Genomic DNA, 20,472 nt, shown 5'->3' with positions numbered 1-20,472 from the left:
GAATCGACAGGAACCCTTTTCCGCAAGGAAAATAATTTGTACTCTAAAATGCTCTGGACCCAACATGATGAAATATTTTTAGAGAAATTTGGAAAGCAAATCTGGAGAAGTCAGTATTTTGATTCAGTTGTCTTCTCAGATTGATGAATGTCTTGTACATGTTGGTTCATGAAGAAAGAAAAAGTTGATCTAAAAGATACTTTATTACTATTTAAAGATACTTTTAAAATGCTGCTATGAAATGTTTTACATTTCAGGAAGACTCTTCTTTGGACATTTTAATCTAATATCAGAATTTGTTTTCTTCTGATTAAGAGTATTTTAGTGAATATGTATCCAGTACAGCTTAATGATTTAAAAAATCCTTTGGACGTTTTTTCTCCTAGGAGTTTTTAACTAGTAGGTAAGGAGGAGCTTACCTACTGAGAAGTAACTTCATACCATTGTTTACAGTTTGCAGTGTTTTCCCATTTTTTAATTGTTTCCCGTGACACTGAGAGGCAGCAGCATCCCTCTCTTGCAGAAGAGGCACGTGAGCCCTAGAGAGTCTCAGCTTGTACCCCGGTAAGTGGTCAACAAGGCCAGGCAGGGCCCGTTCGCCACCCCTCCTCCCATGGGCGCGGCGTGCAACAGATAAGTGGCTGGGGCGCTGAGTGTGACTCGCCATCTCCAAAGAGGCTGCCGTGCTGACAGGAGGACATCTGCACTCTTGGGCAGGAGCTGTCTCACTGGTCGGCTTTTCATCACTACCATAGATCTGGATGACAGTCGGTCAAAGTAAGGAGTGCAGCTGACCTGGGGACAAAAGCAAAGGTGGCTGACCTCTGTTGTATTTGAACTTGCTGACTTTCTGATGAAAGAATTTACCCAGAAGCTCTGTTTTTTCAGTGATATGGAGTCATGTTACTTAACAGAGAGATTTCAGATATTTCTTATCTTACTCTGTAGCATGCAAATTTTCCAGTGTTTTAAAATATTATCCTTTTTAAGCACATGGTTATTGTAATAGATAAGAGTAATTATTTTGTGTGAATAGGCATGGGTTAGAAAGTTATTTCTTTTACCTCTTTTTTTAAACACTCCCCATCACATCCCATTTTCTTTAGCTAGATTCTAATGCTTAGAGCCAGTGATACAGAACAGCATTCAGTTAAGGCTCACAATTTTTTATTGATACAAAAGGACACATCAGAGTTTTAAAGGCCTAGTTGCCTAACCAACAGTTTTCCATTTTGAGTGTGAATGAAAATAGTGTAAATTAGCTGACAAAACTGTCCGTGACACCCGTCTTTCCATAATACTCTCAAAGAGGGTACCTTAGCACAGTGGGACGAGCACAGGCTTAGGAGACAGAGGGTCTGGATTTGGGTTTCAGTTTAGACACTTAGATGCTTCGTGACTTTGAGAACGTGTATAACCTCATTGAGCCCCAGGTTCCCCATCTATAAAGTAAGGATAATGCCCCCCACAAAATTTTGAGGGGTAAATGCTAGCCAGTTCATACAGTGAGTCCATCCTGCCGCACCCCCCCCACCGCCCCCATTCTGACTGTGATCCCCTGTGTGGCTTTTGTGGTCGATGGGCTTTGGCTCACAGTTCAGAAAACACTGTAGATAAACAGCTCAATTCAGGGTATTTTATCACCAGGATTTTAAAGCAGGTTTACCCAAATAGCCCCAAATGGCTACTTTCCTTTCTTCCCCTCTTCCCCCCAACGTCTGTGCATTTTATTCTCTTTTTCCAACATTCAGATTCCTTGTGGTGAATTGAGGCTAAATGGTAGTTCCTACCTCGTGGGACTGTCGGAGGATTGACTGCTTGTGGATGGCCGTCCAGGCAGTGGCAGTAGTGCTGGCGTCTAAGCGATAGCTTCTGGCTCTTAGTCACCAGGCTTCGACTTGCTCTGTGGCACTACGGGCTCTTGATTTTAAAATACTGCACAGGATTTTACTCCATTCCTTACTCAAGGGCAGTGCTGGGTGCTGGGTTTGCTTCCAGATTTCCGGCACCTCCGTCTGGTGGGGGAGGGAAGCTAACAGTGGCCTGCAGGCTGGGCGGGTCCTTCCTGCCTCCCTGTCCTTAACTTCCCTCAGGCAGAGATGCTGTTGTCCATCACTTTTATTGAACCTCCATTGTTGGCCGGGTACTGCATCCTTAGTGCTAAGTGCAAGAATCTAGGAACACGCAGCTCCTCCCTGCAAGGTCCCCTGGGAGAGTCGCCTACAGGTGCTGTTTGCAAACATATAGATCCCTTAAGAGAGCTCTCCTTGAAATCTCAATTTAATATTCCTTTGCTTAGCAAATACTGTTTATGAACTTGCGAGTCCCGATGCCAGGGGTACAAAGATGAATAAGACACAGGTCCTGATCTTCCGTGTTTTCCGAAGAGTGGAACCTGCGTCGCTGGTGGTGTGGGGATGGCTGTAGATGGGATGTGACATTGCTCATTATCACCAGCCCATCAAGCACACAGTTTCATGGGTGTTCTGCTTAGGAAAAGATGGAAGTAGATATTTTAGGATAAGTGAGTTGTCTTGAAGGAAAAATACTTAAATGTTTAATTCAGGTAGTATTTCGATACACACAAATTGTAAAAGGTTGTCAGGGGAACCCTGAGCCAGAGAGACCTTGTGACTAAGGAGACTGTGACGAAGGAGACCGCAGAGGATGAATCGATTAGTTCTGACTGAGGGAAACAGAAGGACTTTGTCGTTAAAACTAAGCATTAGTTTAATTTTCAATGCAGTCCAAATTAATTAGATTTTGATAAAAGTCTGTGTTGTAGTAAACACTGATTTTCAAATAGTAGTATTACCTGAATAGTTATTTTTGTTTGATTATGAAAAGATGCATTTTCGAGAATATTCATTGCAACATGGTAGTGAAATTGGGAATGACAAACGTTGAACAGTAGGAAATTGGTGAAAATATTATACATCAATCCAGAGGAACAGTGTACAACCATTACAAATGATGGTGTAAGTGTCTATGTGGACAGTCACAATGTCTAGATAATTTAAAAAAGCAAAACAAAACATGAGATTAAAAAGCCAGTAATGAAAAGCCCTAAAGGATGTGCTAACATTTTAACAGTGGTTATCTCTTTAGCTGCTATAATTTTTTTTACTTCTCTCGAATGTTCTAATTATGAAATGAACATAGGTGCCTTTTTTTTTTTGTTTTAATAAAGAAAAGTTAAACTTCACCTTCTGTTTGTGTAGAGAATAGTATAGCTTTCCTGATCCTGCTGTGATTTCTTACAGGTGTGGGGGCACAGTCGGTGCTATTTTCACTTGTCCACTAGAAGTCATTAAGACGAGGCTGCAGTCTTCAAGGTTAGCTCTCCGGACAGTCTACTATCCTCAGGTTCATCTGGGGACCATTAGCGGAGCTGGAATGGTGAGACCAACGTCAGTGACACCTGGACTTTTGCAGGTTCTGAAGTAAGTTCAGCCCTGGTTCTGGACTCCTGCTACCACGCACCCCCACCCCCACGATCAGTACAGAATGTTCGTTAAGCCCAGCAGACTGGATGTTCTGTTTGCACAGTCTTTGCCCAAATTTAAGAATTGGATTTCTGTACCAATACCTTTGAACTCTGACCTTGCTCCCTTGACAGCAGGGCACCCGTGTGCATGTGGTCACCATCCAGGGACAGTTAAAGTAAACCTAACAAAGCAAACAAAAAAAATTCATGTTTAAATTGTGTCAAAGTGTTGCTCTTGCCCCGAACCTTTTGAGGGCTAGCAAGAAACTCTAAGGTGGTAAAATGAAATTAAAATTTTTTAAATTGTACAAGAGAAAGGATATGAATATTTCCAGAGGAAGTAATATGGAAATAAAATGTTTTAATTTTTTACTTTTTATTTGGAAATAATTTACATTTATAGAAAAGTTGCAATATATAGTAAAATGGGTTTTAAATTTTTTGTTTCATACCTAGACTGCCTAATTTATTATTTTTACTGCATTAAAATTGTCTCATTTGCTTACGAAGTAGCTAAATATTCATAAGTTGAATTTGACTTATCAATCTCTATGCTTAAGACAAAGTCAGAAATTCAGAAGAGCACTTAACAATATCTGAATTTTTAGCTTGGGGCCTTGCACTTTAAAAGAGATATTCAGTAAATGGTTAAATTTAACTACATATAATATTCAGATCTCTGAAATTTCTCATTGGAAGAAGATGTGTTCAAGAAGGCCTTATCAGTGTAGTTGTTGAATTGGGAAACGTTAGAAAAAGATGCAATAAAACGAAACTGCTGTCTAAAAAACCATACATACCACATAGCACTTTGGACAGAGTTCAGTCACATTTTAGATAAGATAGAATGAGTTGGAAAGTGCTTAATTTATTTTTAGGTCTGTTTTATTCGTGAAGCCTGCTTACAAGTCACTAGGCATCCATGCCAAACATGTGGATGAGGGTACATGCAAGCTTATTGAGCAAAACTGGACCCAAGACTAGCTGCTGGGGGCAAGGTCTCAAATGAGAGAATCAGAAGCCCAGCTAGAGAAAAGGCTGGTACCCAAGACCCCAGGAGAATCAGGTTTTTTTCACTGAACACTGAGAAGGAAAGCAGAGACACAAAAGGCAGCAGGTTAGGGATGGGCCAGAGCGGGGAGGAGTGGGGCACACTCTGATCTCAGAAAGGAGAGGGGCAGCCAGATGTCCTCAAGAAGACATGGCTCTGAAAACACCTCCATCCTGGTTTGCCTTTATATACGTTTGGGCCACAGTGTCTTTAATAATACCTTTCTTCTAAGGAACAGAAGTGCTTTGGACACAATGAAACAGGTAATTTGCCAACCTTACTACATCCAAAATGAACTTCCTTTTACATGCTTGCCAAATAACTCATGACTAGTGGGTTCATAGATTTACTGTAACTGGGTCACGATTATGCAGAGGTCATGAGTGTCAGCAGAGCCAAGCCATACGGTAAATGAGATAAACGGGAATGTTTCTCTAGTTCAGGGTTTTTAGGCTGCGTGTTCTACATCTCCAGTATCTCTGTCTCTTTAGCTTCAATAAATCTGTCTTTTTATTAATATTTTTCTTTCCCCAGTTAGGACAATTGTTTATCAAAATGTAAATCAAAGAAAAAATGCCTCTCCATATTTTAAAATACAAGGACAGTTCCCACACCACACTGCACACGAAACAGCTAGTTTTTACTGTGGGTCCACAGCAGTATTTGGTTAGTGCAGCCATAGCTACACAATAATGAGAGAGCACTTACGCACGAATACTTTTTAAAACCATTTATTCTATAGTCACATCAAAATATAAATAATAGAATTTTAAGTAAAATTCTTATTATGATATTTTGTTAGAGAAGTGTTTGTAAAAGTGGCGTTTTTCACCCAAGAGCTGTTTTATGAAGCTTTTTCCCTCAGCTTAATATATACACATTATTAAGATAATTCTCAGCTGATATTTAGTAGCTTTGAATTAAAAATGGCTAGTTTTATGTATTACTACGTTTTCACAACAACTATGAGATTAGCGCTTAGGCATGATGTTACCCTTATAGATGAGGAAGCGCAAATTAGATGTTAAGTGACTTACTCAAGGCCATTATTAATGTATATTCACCTATTTCCAAGAAACACTTGAAAGCAGCTAAGAGTAAACAACCCCAATCGCTTCTGCGCCGAGACACTGAGCAGATCCGGCTCAGACTTCGGGGACCACCTTCTCCTGCCTGGCTGGCTCTGCTGCTGTTTCCTCCGCTGAGTCTCCAACCTGACAGCCTCTCATTGGGGGCCCGAGGGCTCTGAGCCTCACTGTGTGTCCAGCTGCCTGTTTGACATCTCATCTTGGACGTGTCATGGGTACCCAAAGCACACCTTGTGCAAAACCGAACTTCCCCAAACCAGCTGCCCCCAGGGTCTCCTCTGTGGCAGTTAAAAGCGACTTTCTCCTCCCGCCGTGCAGATCCAAAGTCTCAGTCTGCCTTATAGCTTCTTTCTCACAACCTGGAAGAAAATTCTAGCTGCTCTCCCTTCAAAACACGCACAGAATTTGACCCCTTTTCACCACTTTCTCCACTGCTATTTCGATGGAAGCCCCCAGACCTCACCTGTATCATTGCGTGAACTTCCTAACTGGTCTGCAATGAGGCCGGGCTCCCTTCTCAGATCCCTCCAGAGGCTACCCTCTCCCTCCCAGTAGGAGCCGGAGTTGTCCCTGCGGCCTGAGTAGGAGCGGGAGTTGTCCCTGCGGCCTGCCAGTCTGCCAGTCTCTACGCTGCTGTCACCCCTCCCATCACTTCTCTGATGTTTCCCGTCCCCGCTCCCCTTCAGCTGCTACACTGGCCTCCTTGCTGTCCCTTTAAAAGGCGGGGAACATTAGCACATTCCACCTTAGGGCCTTGGTCCTGGACGGAGGTTATCATGCAAGGCTGGCTCCCAGCTGTCACCTTTGCAGGAAGATCTTGCAGTCACCATGCTCTTAAACTGAGCCCTTCCCCCATGCCCTCTCCCCCTTTCTCTCCCCATGTTCATCCAGGGCACTTACCTCCATCCAACGTACAGCGTAGCTTATTTATTTACATTGTTTATTTCCTCTCCCTGTCCCGACCAGAATGGAAGTGCCTCAGAGGTGGGCCTTCGTTTTGATCACCGAGGGGTCCCCAACCACCTAGAATGTTGCCTGTCACACAGCAAGCATTCAGTACAAACAGAATCGATGGGTTTTGGCACATCAGTAAGATGTTGCGTGTAAAGAGCCCAACACACACACACACGCACGTAAATAGTAAATACTAGCTGCTGTCATAGTGCGCACTTCCTGTACTTTTTAAACATAAGATTTATAACTGAGTTTCCGGGCAGCCAAGGCAAAAAGGGGGATACATTACATAATTCTCATCCGAAGAAAGCATACTCGCTCTTCGGGGGAAATGTATGTCTGTTCCTGTTAATAGGTTCTAAAGTGGTCTGTCACTGAGTACTCACGTCAAGACGGTGTGCCGGCAAAGAGGCCACGTCTTTTAGGGTGGTTGATGGCAGCCGGCTCCTTTCACTGTCGCACCACTCCGGTCGAAGCCAGGCCCTCTTCTCTTACCTGGGTTATTGGATGGCTTTCTGAATCTTCCATGAACCGTACCCAAGCAAGGCAATGATGACAGTTAAGTTGCTTATTATTAGCCTTACTCCTGCAGAAGGAACTACTTTAAAAGACTCAACAGGCAACAGAATTTGACTACAGGAAGTTTATTTTTCAAAATGCAAATCAGCTTTTGCTTGTGTCATGTTAGGTTAACCTGTTAGAGAAAAAATGTTCTTCACTGCAGCATTAATAATCTTTATATTTTGAGTATAGTTAAAAAGAAAAAAAGGCAAGATGTTAACACATCAAAGCTCTCACTGTTAAATTTGCCAAAAGATAATAATATGTCATTTATTTCCAGTATCTGCTTATGACTTGATCTTTTTTTTTCCCCCAAACTCCTCCTATTTTTTACATTACTGAGGTAATTTTTATTCAGATACCTTTTAATCTGAAAAATAATATATTAGTGAGCTAGTCTTTTCCTTATAAGAATAAACCGATATGTTCAGAGATCTTTGTCTTGGATTACGATCTAAAACTAGTGAGGAAAATGAACTACTTCAAATTAGACCCTTGTTTCTTTTTGCATTTCTTCCCTAAATGAAAGTCTACGTGACTGTGGGAAAATGAGCCCGGATCCTAACATGCTTTATTTTGAGTTTGAAGTGTACCGTTTATAGTAGGAACTTGATTGTTCTAGAAAAGTTTTGTAAACATCCAGAAAGGTTGGGAGTTTGAATTATGTAACAAATTTGACCTTTTGCCCACTGTTAATGTGTGTCGCTGTGGAGACTGTTTCTGCATTGGTTAGGAGGCCTGGGTCAGTTGAGGACACGCGTTCTCTCCTGCATTATAGATGAGAGGCTTCAGGCTTCCTGGAGCCAGAGAATCCCTTCATTGTGTCTAAATGACTCCTGGGCTGGGTGCAGAGTGTACACAATGACAACCACAGATAGAACCTAAACTTGAAACATTTTTAATGTGCTGACCACTTGAAAGTCTTGTACATACTGTAAGGTGTAGGGCACTTGAAGATGTTATTTAGAAAAGTTTTTGTTCAGAGAGCTGAGCTCTTTTAAATCTCAGTCCTGTGTCGAGAGAGAGTAGAAGTATTTAGAGTGAAAAACACTAAATTTTCATGTCTCTGTGAAGGGCCGAATGACTTATTTTGGGCCAGTGCGAAAATTCACTGAAACTTCACAAACTTCCTTTAGCGTGTTAGGTTTGCAGAAACCCAGAAATCATCTTTACCCCCCAACCTTTGTTTCTGTGACTTTTTGAGCTGTAATCATTAGTCTCAGTATTTTTACAACCTATGGCCTATAGCTTATTTTTTTTAAGGAAATAATTTCATATTTACAGAAAAGTTACAGGAATGGTACAAATAACTTGTTGATACTTTTTACCTTGAGTCACCAATTTTTAACATTTGCCACATTTGTTTTTTTATGTTTTTTCTATATACATACCTATTTTTTGTGAACCATTTGAAAATCGATTATATGCATTATGCCCCTTTGCCACTTAATTCTTCAGCATTTATCTCCCGAGAACAAGCATATTTTCTTAAAACAACAGTACAATTTCAAATTTAAGAAATTTAGTATTGACATCCTACTTTTTAACTGATCAACAGTCCACATTCCAGTTTTGTCAGTTATCTCTTGGAAGCGATGGATTTACACAAGAATTAAATTTTGTTTTAAACTCCGCTCCTGCCAGCCCCTGTGCTCTTGACCTTCCTCAGTGAGCCTTTTTTTCTCCTTGCCATTGTTTTAACAGCTTTAAGATGTAATTCACATTCCATACAACTTGCCCATATAAAGCATACAGTTTACTGTTTTTAGTATGTTCACAGAGTTTCGTGCAAGCATTTCTACAGTGGGCTTTTAGAACATTTCCACCTCACTAAAAGAAACCCCTCACCCATTCGTAGTCCATCCGTATCCCCCACCCCTAAGTCTCAGCCCGAGGCAACCAACCGCGAATCTACTTTCTGTCTCTATAGATTTGTTTCCTCTGGATTTTTCATGTAAATGAAATCATACAGTGTATAAGGTTCATACTTATAGTGTGCATCAGTACTTCCTTTTTTTGTCGAATTAATATTTTGTTGTTATGGCTAGGTCTCATTTTAAATACGTTGCTTTAACCTTGCCCAGAAGCCATGAAAGGAAGAGAAACTTACACTGTTCTTACAGTGAGATGCGCCTCCCTAGTTGTCTAATGTGTTGAACAGAGTGCCTTTATGTGACACTGAGCAGGGGCCAGAGGGTTTAGTCCGGACCACACAAACCAAGAGTGTAGCTTGAGATCACTTAAAAGGGCCTGGGTTTATACCTGCCAGTAAGGGAAAGATTTTATGATTAGAAAATAAAACTGTTGTCTTCCTAATGTTTTGACGTAATTTAATTATATAAATGGAATTGAGATCTAGTTTACTATCTTTTAATGGCCAATTTATTAAGATATTCACATACCGTAAAATTTATCCTTTTAAAGTTTATAGTCATGGTTCTTATTATAGTCACAGAGTTACGTGACTATCACCATATCTTAATTCTAGAACATTTTCAACAAGCCAGAAAGAAACATGTACCCATTAGCAGTCATCCCCCGTTTTCGCCTCCCCCAGCCACTGGAAACCACTCACTTACTTCATGTCTCTGTAGATGAGTATTTTATTCTTTCAATGCTATTGTAAATGGAATTGCTTTTTATTTTCATTTTCAGATTGTCCATTGCTACTGTGTAGACATACAATTTTTTTTTTGCAAATTGATCTTGTATCCTGCAACCTCAATGAACTTGTTTATTATAGTAATTCTTTAGTGGGTTCCTTAGTATTTCTGTATATAACATACTATCTGTGAATAAGGATAGTTTTAGGTTTTCCTTTCCAACCTAGATACCTTTTATTTCTTTTTTTCTTGTCTAATTACTAGCCTGCTGCTTTTTAGGAAAGCTCTTAAAGGTATCAATATTCTTTATTTTCAAGCAATTGAAATTGTTTATAAGCATCCAAAAATTTGGAGAGGAGAAGCTAAGATTCAGAATTTTCTTTAGTTTGTACATTCAGACAACCTAGACCATGAAAATGACACTGATCTGAGGAAGGAAAGAACAGGAAAGAAAACTTCAAGTGGGTGAAACTTTAGCGTCATCCAGCAGTTATCAACATTCCGGGGACCGAAACGTCAACTTAACCTCTTACGCACCAAAAATTTCAGCCTGGTTTTGGAAACCTTTTCTCTGTGGAAAGAGAAGTTGGTAGAAGTAGAATTGGCAGGATTCCCTTTACTATTAGCTTTTTAGGAATATCTTTTCCATAAAGTGAAATGTATCTTTTTATCTTAACCTTCAATGTCATAATGAAGGTAAAACATGATGTAACTCTTTTAAAAACTATAGGATTATTTGTGAGCTTGACCAACTCGGAATGCTGTCAAATCAGAGGTAATAATGCCCAAATAAAGAAAAATCCTCAGTTCGAAAAGGAAGTTAATTGGAGAGGACCCTAATTTAAAAATACAAATGATCTTGGGTACCATGAAAATTGAGCCATTGAAAATAATAAATTTAACCAACTTGAAGAATCATATTGGAATGGGAAGAAAATGCCTCAAAAGAGTGTTCTATGCCACATTCTTCAGCCTTCTGATACCGTATTGTAATATAACAGACGAGGTCTGGGGGCTCGTCAATAATTTTTTCTTTATCCAAAGAGCTAATGTGAAGGCTGACACCTGGTTTTGCATGGGCCTTACCTGAGGATTTTAAAGATACCTCTTTTCTTATTATTCAGGTCAATCTTGGAGAAGGAGGGACCAAAGTCACTCTTTAGAGGCTTGGGTCCAAATTTGGTTGGAGTTGCGCCATCAAGGTAAGCATCACCCTCTCAGCGGGCTCCCTGCGTACGGGACTGCTGGGTGGCCAGCTGCTTTTTCTGTGTAGGATTTGCTTAAATACATCTGACAAATAGAAATAGTGACAACTATTGGCGTGTCTTTAGTGTGCGTGTGAGAAAGAGCGTCTAGTTATTTTATTAAAATGCGTGTGCTCCCACCCCTGGCATCTTCTCTAAGGCAGCATCCCCCAGATTACACGTACTTATTTGGTATAAGGCAGGACAAGTGTGGTACGTTTTAGAAATATTAAAAAATGTTAAAGTTACAGTATATGTTGGAGCTCAAAGGATTGGCATTTATCCAGAATAAAGAATTTAAATGGCCTTCATATGTCTATGCCCAGAGTCTCATTCTCCTTATTTTGACACTTGCATCATCACTGAATACTGTCTAGAGGGACGAGAAAGAGCTTCCTGAGGGCGCCCGCAGCAGCTTTTGCTTTTAGCACAGATAAAGTCAAGCTCTTGATTGCACATTAACTTCTTTCCCAAGTTATTTCCCTAGACTTCTCAGAGGTCGCGGAGGGAGCCGCGTGTGTCCGCCCGTCTTTACCGCCTTCTCTTGGTTCCCACAGGGCTGTGTACTTTGCCTGTTACTCCAAAGCCAAAGAGCAGTTCAACAGCATCTTCGTGCCCGACAGCAACATTGTGCACATCTTCTCGGCGGGCTCTGCAGGTATGTCGTTACCCCGGTGAGCGGAGACACGCCAGTCACTTTCCTAAAGCCTATGTTGTGCCCGGCAGCTTTTGCCAGGAATTAGAAAATTGCTCTCTGCTTCTGTTGCATCTAAAATCACTTTTCTAGTCTACGGCCACGCCACCCTGAACGTGCCCGATCTCGTCTGATCTCGGAAGCTAAGCAGGGCCGGGCCTGGTTAGTACCTGGATGGGAGACCACCTAGGAAGACCCCGTGATGTAGGTGTTAAAAACAAACAAACAAACAAACAAATAAATAAAATCGTTTGTCTAAAGCTGTATGTTAGAACTGATAAAATGTGAGTTTTTGAGATCAGTTCATAACTTTGTTTCTGTTTCTTTGACCACTAAAGCTTTTTATTCTCCCTCAAAATATACATGTTCTGTACATGCTAGTCGTTAGTGGTATGCTTCTTTTAAAGGAATTTTAATGTGTTTTCATGTCTCTATTTCATGGAGTTATTTTCTAAAGTTGGAGCTGCTTTTTTTGTGAGTCTCCATGGGACCCAGCACACGCTGTGCACACTTGCCACTTCTGTCCTTACCATTTGGAGTCTATGATGAGAGTTTGGGGCTCATAGCGGAGGTCTTTTAGTGGGCCGGTGACAGATCAGGCCACTCCCGTTCTCTTGAGGGAGTCATTCCACTCACTATAAAAAATTCATAACAGGATTTTTTTCCTCAGGAAATAGTTGGCAAAATACACGGACTCGTAGATTGATTGCTGAGAGAAGGTTATGTCTTTTTATATATAAGGTTCATGTCCATTTAAATAGAAAGGTATTTTAGAGAACTTAATTTGGCATTTTATGAAAAAATTCCACCTTCTGCCAGCCTTCAAATGTATACACCAGTTCCATCTGCCTCTCTTACTCCAAATGAAAGTGCTGGTAACCCCTCTGAGTAGTTGTAGACAATAATTTTAGGAGCCCAGATAAACATTGTAAGCAAAGCTGCTTCACACGGTGAGGCGCTTCTACCGAGGAGGAAGCGTGGGGGCGAGACAGGTCAGTCTTCACTTACGAGACCAGTAGCAAGTTAGCCATGAGCTAAAAGCTATTTTATCAGTTTTGTCACTTTTGCAAAATTAAGTTAGAAGAACCCTTGGAAAATAAAGCGGACCTGGAGGGAGTTTTTTAAACCACTATCTAGGTTCCTGGTGTCTAATTAATCTGCTTGGGACAGTAGAGGAGATGAAAAATGTCCCTGTGTGTCAGGCTAATACCATGATACCGCCCTTTTTTTGGCAGGGAGAGGAGGAGGGTGGTTGGTCTGGAACGATTAACAATATTAAAATTGGAGAGACTTACTAAAATAATGGTTTCTATAAGCAGATCAGTCTTAAAACTTCAGTTTCCTAAAGTGATTAGTCAGGTATTAACATGTCTAAGTTTGGATTCAGGTAAATGGAGATTTAGTTTTTTTCTGTTTTAAGTTTGATATAAGGTAACAGTTTGGATTAGATCAGCAACTTTTTAAAATAAATTATTTCTGGACCGGAAGCTTATCAAGTGAGTTTTTGGAAGTTTGATTTTTACCATAGGGACCACTTAACAGAAGTGTCAACAGCACCACCTGGAGGCTGGAAACGCCAGCCAGGGCTCTAGAAACTTGAGAGATTTCTTTTGGGTCGGACATAGTACATTTTCCAGGACTACAGTTTCCGCCCGCAATAGAAATGTAACTGCTTCCCACCACCCATTTTTATTGTTAAACTATTGACAGCCTAATTTCAAAGTTTATCAGACGGAATAGACAATTTTAATCAGCATCAACAGTGTTCAGTGATGACATTTTCTGTTCTTTTTCCTCCAGCTTTTGTCACAAATTCCTTAATGAATCCTATATGGATGGTTAAAACTCGGATGCAGCTAGAACGGAAGTAAGTTATTAATTGTTCTTTCTTTAATATAAGGGTTCTTGGGGGTTTTTTCCTTCCCGCAGTTCCACCTGCGAAGTGTGAGGTGAACCAAGTCCTTAGCCATCCCCATCCTTGTTTTTTTCTGAACGTGAGCCTGTGTAGAAACGTCTTTGTTTTGAGATTCGTGCTGTCAGGCATCGTGGGGAGACAGAGACCTCCAGAAATGACACACAAAGGGAGATCGGAAGTTCACCCGGTTGCAACCCCTGAATGGCGTCCTGACTTCCTCTCGGCGAGTGGACCTCTGCCCTTGCCCGACCCACCCCGGTTGGAGCGCTGAGGGCTCTTCTCCAGCTGGCTTCTCTTCCAAGTGGGAAGATGCCAGTAAGGGCAGAACAGCAAATGCCTTCAGGTGTCAGAAGGGTCACTTTACTCTCCAAGCCCAGATACACTAGATTTCTGCCCCGAAACTCTTCCCTATGATGCGTGATTCCTTGGTTAGCCTGGTGAAGCCTGTGGGCCTTTTTTAGAATGATATTTTTAGAAGCAATGGAAACCAGTTATTGAAATACAGTTATTAATGTTTTTAACATGTATGTTTTGGTAACGTACACCTCTTCTGTTCAGTAGTAAGTAAATGCACGAGTCAGCTAAGAGCCATTCTGTACATTCTTTCAAATCTACCTAGTAGCGGTCCATGCTCAGGACACTTTAAACTTTGTTTGGGTGGACTCTCTTAACATATCTTTCAACAGTGAGTATTTCTGGCATGCTTCCTGTGCACTAGTCAGTGGGGGAACAGGGAATAAGAAACTCAACTCCAGAAAGAGCTTTACAGAAAATAGAAAGAGACGTAGGCTGGTGGGATGAGGGGCCTGAAGTATTACAGGACCCTGGAGGGTCCCTAACGCAGTCTAGGCAGGATGGACGGAGAGAGGGAGCTGGGGGGCCCCCTGCGGCAGCGACGTCCACCCTACTGTCTGAAAACTAGCCGCAGAGAAGAGTGCTGTAGAGAGGACCCTGTGCCCAGAGAGAGCATCTGGAGGCAAGAAGGTGCCGTTAATCCTGGGCAGCCGAGGGCCGGGAAGGGCGGCAAGAGTGTAGTGAACGTGTAAATGCTGGAGAGGGAGGGAGTTACAGAAAGACGGCTGGAGAGTGAGCGGGGGCCATGTCCTCAAAAGCCCTGGGAAGGAATTTGGAGTCGGGACCTGGGCTTTCTCTTTGAGGCAGAGGAGAGCCATTAGAGCTGTGGCTGACTGCTGGGGGCACTTGGCCCCTAAGGGGACATTTGTCAATGTCTGGAGACATTTTTAGTTATCAAAACTTAGGTGGGGTGCTACTTGCATCTCGTGGGTAGAGGCCAGGGTCGCCACTGGACATAGTGCCACACGGGCCAGCCCACCAGGGTTACCTGGCCCGGATGTCAGTAGCACCGGGCCTGAGAAACCCTGCTTTGGAGGATTTTAAGCAGGGGATGGCGTGGTCGGATGTGTTAGAAAGGTCACCCAGCTAGGGTGTAGAGAACGGCCTCGGGGAGACACAGCGAAGAAGGGAGAGACCGCGGGGACTGGAGCAGGAGGGCCTCGGTGTCTGCCCGGCGTGCGCACGAGCCCGTCCTGGGACTCTGTTGGCATGCAGGTGGTCGGAGGACTTTCTGTCGTGGGGTGGGAGCAGCCAGCCTACGGCCTTTGATTGGTTATTCGATAGTCTGTTCGATGTCTATGATTTCATAAGTTTAGAAATAAACGTGGAGTCGAAATATCTCGTTTGGAGACGAGGGCTGAGAAAGAACACCTGTGTCTGCACCCCCTGTCGGAAGGGGGGCGAGTTTCTCCTCGGCGTTTTTTGAACTGCGTTGGCATCGCGGCTGTAATTATGTTTCACGTGTGCTCCTGTCTTACCCCCACTCCACGCGCCCCCCACCTCTCCCTGCCTTCAGCAGTCTTAGGCTGATACGCGCACCGTGGTTTACGTGCCTCTTCCTATTTTTAGGTGTTCGGATGGTTTTGATTATACCGCAGTTACATTTCCTCTGTGATGAATGTCTTCCTCCACATGGTTCTTTCCAAAATTAGGTCAGAGGCCGTGAGCGTGTTTTTGCGACTCTTGTGCAGGTGCGCGCACTCGCTGTGGGCCGCTCTGGCCTCGAGGCGGGCTGGGCTCAGCCGCCCACGTCCCCCACTGTGTGACTTCCACGGTGTGGGCGATCGTCTGATCGTCTTCTGTGCCTCAGTGCGGTAGCCGGCTCTCGTGGGTGCGCTGACGGCCTGTCGTTGGTCTCCTTTCCGCAGGGTGCGAGGCTCCGAGCAGATGAACACGCTCCAGTGTGCGCGCCACGTTTACCGGACGGAGGGCATTCGTGGCTTCTACCGGGGGTTGACTGCCTCTTACGCTGGGATTTCAGAAACTGTCATCTGCTTTGCTATTTATGAAGGTTTGAAGAAGTATCTGAAAGACGCTCCCTTAGCCCCTTCTACAAATGGGACTGAAAAGAATTCCACGAATTTTTTTGGACTCATGGCAGCTGCTGCTGTTTCTAAGGGCTGTGCCTCCTGTATCGCTTATCCGCACGGTATGTGTCGCCTTCTCTCCCAGATTGCTAAGACAGCCGTCAGGTTTATGTCATTCGTCAGTATATCTAGACCCATAGCGCGAATGAGATGTAAATGCCTGCAGATGTAAAGGAACTGAGCACGCGGGGACTCGGCATCACTCAGCCTCAGCTGACAGTGGCCAACACTTGCTGTGTAGAATGCAGGCCCCATGATGTTTTCACAGAAGCCAAATATCTGGATTTTATTTAAAATTCCACAATATAAAAAAATTACGTGGAAGCCAAACTTTAAAAAAAAAAAGTCTCTCAGCTTCCCCTTTGAATGTAGTACTGAGTAAGGCTACTTTGGGTTTTATTTTTTAAGAAATTACGAGCTTAATGTCCTTCTGACCATTTAAAAAAAATAGTTTATCATGTCACGAAAAACAAGTTTTGTTTTTCAAAAGTCTACTGCATTGTCAGCTATGACAAATGCCCGTGGTGCACTCAATAACAGGTAATTCATTCCCCATTTTTTGCTGGGCACTGAGCTTCCTCAGGGGTCATGGAGAGGAGTTTGGGGTGCCTTCTGTGGGAGGGAGACCAAAGCGTGTACAGAGGTCTGCTTGACAAGCAATGGCAAGGAGTGACAGACAGTGTCATGCTGTGGGTGCCTGGGCGAGGGAGGGCCAGGTGGGCAAAGGTTCAAAAAGGAGGAGGCTGTGTTTAATCTGGACAGAGTGGAGAAGGTTCTAGAAGGAGGAGAAAGTTGGGGAGTATATGAAAATAAACTCTCATGGAGGATATTGTCCTACTGAACACAAATTCCCCCTTCAGTGAAATTGCAATGTTTGCTTAATCAGGAGTAGAAAACCATAAACTATCTTAAAATTAAGTCCCATTTAAACTAAGCTTTCTTTAATCCCTTAAAAGTTATTTTATACTTTGTATGGATAAAGTATACAAAGTATACTTTGTCCTATCTAGAGTTAGAAAATGTTCTAAACAGATCTTAACCTTTTATTGTCTCTATGGGACTATGCTGTCCAAACAGAGCTGGGGTGGCAAACGGGCAGAGGTGTGCGTTGACAGTTACAAAGCTGCGTGCTTTCAGTCGTCTCCTGGTGTTGCCTGGAAATGCAGTTGATTTGTTACATAAAGTATGTTTTTCTCTCTGCAGAAGTCATAAGGACGCGGCTCCGGGAGGAGGGCACCAAGTATAAGTCTTTTGTCCAGACTGCTCGGCTGGTCTTTCGGGAAGAAGGCTACCTTGCCTTTTATAGAGGACTCTTTGCCCAGCTCATCCGGCAGATACCAAACACTGCCATTGTGTTGTCTACCTATGAGTTAATTGTGTACCTCTTAGAAGACCATCCTCAGTAACAGAAAATTGTGCTCTAGAAGAATAAAACTGAAAAACTCAATAGAGAATTTTTTTTTTCCATTGATGTTTAGAATGTTTGAGACTGAAACAGGAAGGGCCATAAAATATGTGGCTCATGTCACCTGTCGGACATTTCCTTTTGGATTCATGTTTTCTGGAAGGTTTAAATTCATTAACGCTAATGGTTAATTATAACTTTTGTTTTTTTAACTTATGAGGATTCAGGATCAAGCAGAAACTAAATTAAATCATGCCACTTAATTTAAGTATAAATTTGGTTGTGTCCTCTTTTATGTTCACTGTGCTATAAAGTATAGCTAAGGACTTCAGTGAAACGTAACCCTAGAAATGCATAAAAAACTCTAAAGTGAAAGTACACTTGTTTTCCAGTCTGAACATAAGATCTTGCACTGGAGGAGTAAGAAATATCATTTTGATGGCACTGGGCAGAGCAGGACAGACTTTCCAGCTATTTTTCTATATACATCTCCAAGTCTCATACAAATTGATAATCTAAGCTTTCAGGCTGCTGAGTTAAAAAAAAGAATTAGTACAACTTCCTGACACTAAATATTTTTAAAGTATGAACATTTTTCTGCAGTTATCCTCTATACCCAATTTGAACCAAAAGCAAGAGTTTTAAAGACCTGCCTACCAGTGGCCTTGCTCCTGGGCATCTTTCCAGAAGTTAAGCCTAAATTAAGCCCAGGTACGCTGTCAGTGTGTTGGAGTGTGGCCTCCCAAGCTGCCAGGTGTTGGGTGATCGACATTTCCTCAGATCCTTAATCCTGACCTTGAGTCTCTGCTGCGGAGAAGAGGAGCAGTTCGCTTTTATTCTGATAGGAAGTGTTGGTGGTGTTTGAACCCTAGTGCAAAGTTTGGAGAAAAAAAAAAAAATCCCAGAAATGAGAAATTAGCCAAAATTGCCAGCACCCCCAACTTCCCATTTGAAAAGGAAATTTAATAAGACACAAAAAGATAAGACAGAAGGCAGGTAAGGTGGATAGTCTTTCATCAGCCCTTTCGCTGGAATTTGCACATATTATACATTAGGTCATTTTTCAATCTGAATATCTAGAAAGATGTTTTTGACTAATAGATGCATTGGAGTTGCAGATACTCTGGTAGGGATGAGGAGATTTTCTAACTGTTCAGATCAAGTTTAATTTTGTTCGCCTTTAGTCATGAAGAAGGCTGGTTGGCAGTGTTGAGTTCTCAAGTACAATTGCTTTAACTGTCAACAACTACGTAGAAGTCAAATGACTTGTAGTCAAGTTTCAGTGCTTCTTCAATACAGTCTTGTTCCAGAACCTCATTTTAACTGTTTGATAGTCGCACTTAGCAACATCTCCCTATTTTAATATGCATATTAAAACCTGAATTTTTCCTCAAGATTTCAGCCAATACGAAGATTTAAAATTAAGTTGCTTGATATTCATTAATTGGGTAAGAGAATTATTTGGAGGTGATTTTCACTTATACATTCTTGAACTGATAAATTTGATGTTGACCTAGTATAGGTTATTTCTCCACTTGCTTCTCCTGCCCTAAAATGAAAGAAACATGAGTCCAAAAGTCGGAAGAGAACAAGCAGGAAGTGATGCTTCTGTAAAGGGGCTTGTTGGATTTCAAATGGGAAATAATACCACTGTTTGAGATGTTAAGGGAGAAATCTCATGATTTATTTATTTCTCCACAAGCTTAGTCATTGGGAATTTATTTTTAAGTAGTCATATATATAAAGATTTTTAAAACCCTCACTGCCTACCCAGTATGTGCCAAGCTTAATGCAAGGGGTGTGTCTCTTCTCACATAAGTTAACCTGCCAACCTGGTGAAGCAGCCGTCATCGTCCACATTTTATGAATAAGAGAACCTCAGAGATTTACACAGTCTGCTTGAGATCTTGCAGATGGTAAGCAGTAAACACAGTCACGGGTTTGTACTGCGTGTTGAGTAGATGAATGAAAGGGGACATCTAAACCCATGGGATGGTCTGACTCCAAACCCAAGGCCCAGCGAGCCATTCCATTCAGTTCTGCAAGCCATCCACCAGAATGAGGCGACATGAACCAGTAATGACCAGGGCAGCCCGCCCTTTGAGTGGGACATGGCAGACATGGAATCATTCTTGGAACGGTGCTTCAACACCGCGCCCCACATTTAGAGGGAAGCCTTGCTGCTGTTCATTTCGTTGTGTGCTTCAGGCTGGTGAAGGCAGCAAGGCTGCAAGCGAAAAGCCTTTTCTCTGACACCCATTTCCAAGACAGGAGCTTCCAGTACAGATTCCAGTCACCCCCCAGGTGTCATGCCAGGTCCCCTTCCCTCTCTGCAGGCAGCTCTGAGTTAATGCACGTGGCTAGGGTGTGAGATTAACTGGCCCCAGGAAGCCCATCAAATAACCCATCACTGTCTAAGACAGAGCTCTACTGGTCACCTCAAAAAACACTGGAAAAGTTATGATAACAAACATGTAATTAAACACTTGTCTTTCCAGTTATGAATGTGAGCTCAAATCAACTAAACCACCTGCATAAAATTTTTACTGGCTAACACCACCCCCGCCCTCAGACGTAACTGCAGTTCAGTTAACCATCCTGTTTCCTATAAGCACGCATATATTCTAGGGGTTTATTTGTTTAAACTTTGGATATAACAAAAATTTATGTATGTTGCTTTTTTTGAGCAGTGTATTATTCCTCCAATATCCATAGCTCAGACCTTATAATAGTTGCATTATGTTCAGATGTATGGCTATCATATGATTTATTTAACGTCATCCCTATCGGTGAACATTTATGTTTCCATGAACATAATCACGTTTCTATAAATTATTTTGGATCAATGGAATGGCTAAAGTGGAAGTGGCTTAAGGAAGCTGCAAGTTGCAGCAAATCAGCATGGTGCGCGTTGGTCTGGCTGAGCATCGGGAAGACCTGACTAGCGGAAGACTGCGGGAGGGGCCCGGCGAGAGCGGCGGGAGCGAGGGAGTGCGCGCGACCCAGCTCCGCGCCGCCTCCACCTCCGG

At 42.3% G+C, this 20,472-nt stretch overlaps 1 protein-coding gene and 1 pseudogene across 1 annotated transcript; both read left to right on the top strand.

The window, feature by feature from the left end:
- Positions 1-545: 545 nt before the first annotated feature.
- On the top strand, positions 546-17,718 carry SLC25A33 (solute carrier family 25 member 33). Its single transcript, XM_006914382.3, has 7 exons — positions 546-564; positions 3,264-3,443; positions 10,869-10,946; positions 11,546-11,646; positions 13,483-13,549; positions 15,820-16,100; positions 17,242-17,718. Exons 2-7 carry the CDS (start codon positions 3,397-3,399, stop codon positions 17,442-17,444), a joined length of 777 nt encoding a protein of 258 aa, XP_006914444.3. The 5' UTR covers positions 546-564; positions 3,264-3,396; the 3' UTR covers positions 17,445-17,718.
- LOC112481842 lies at positions 11,775-11,893 on the top strand (annotated as a pseudogene).
- Positions 17,719-20,472: the final 2,754 nt, after the last annotated feature.

Source organism: Pteropus alecto, unplaced genomic scaffold (assembly GCF_000325575.1).
Source record: "Pteropus alecto unplaced genomic scaffold, ASM32557v1 scaffold125, whole genome shotgun sequence".
Lineage (NCBI taxonomy): Eukaryota > Metazoa > Chordata > Mammalia > Chiroptera > Pteropodidae > Pteropus > Pteropus alecto.
The sequence above is the reverse complement of the archived record's forward strand: the minus strand, read 5'-3'. Positions and strand labels throughout refer to the sequence as shown.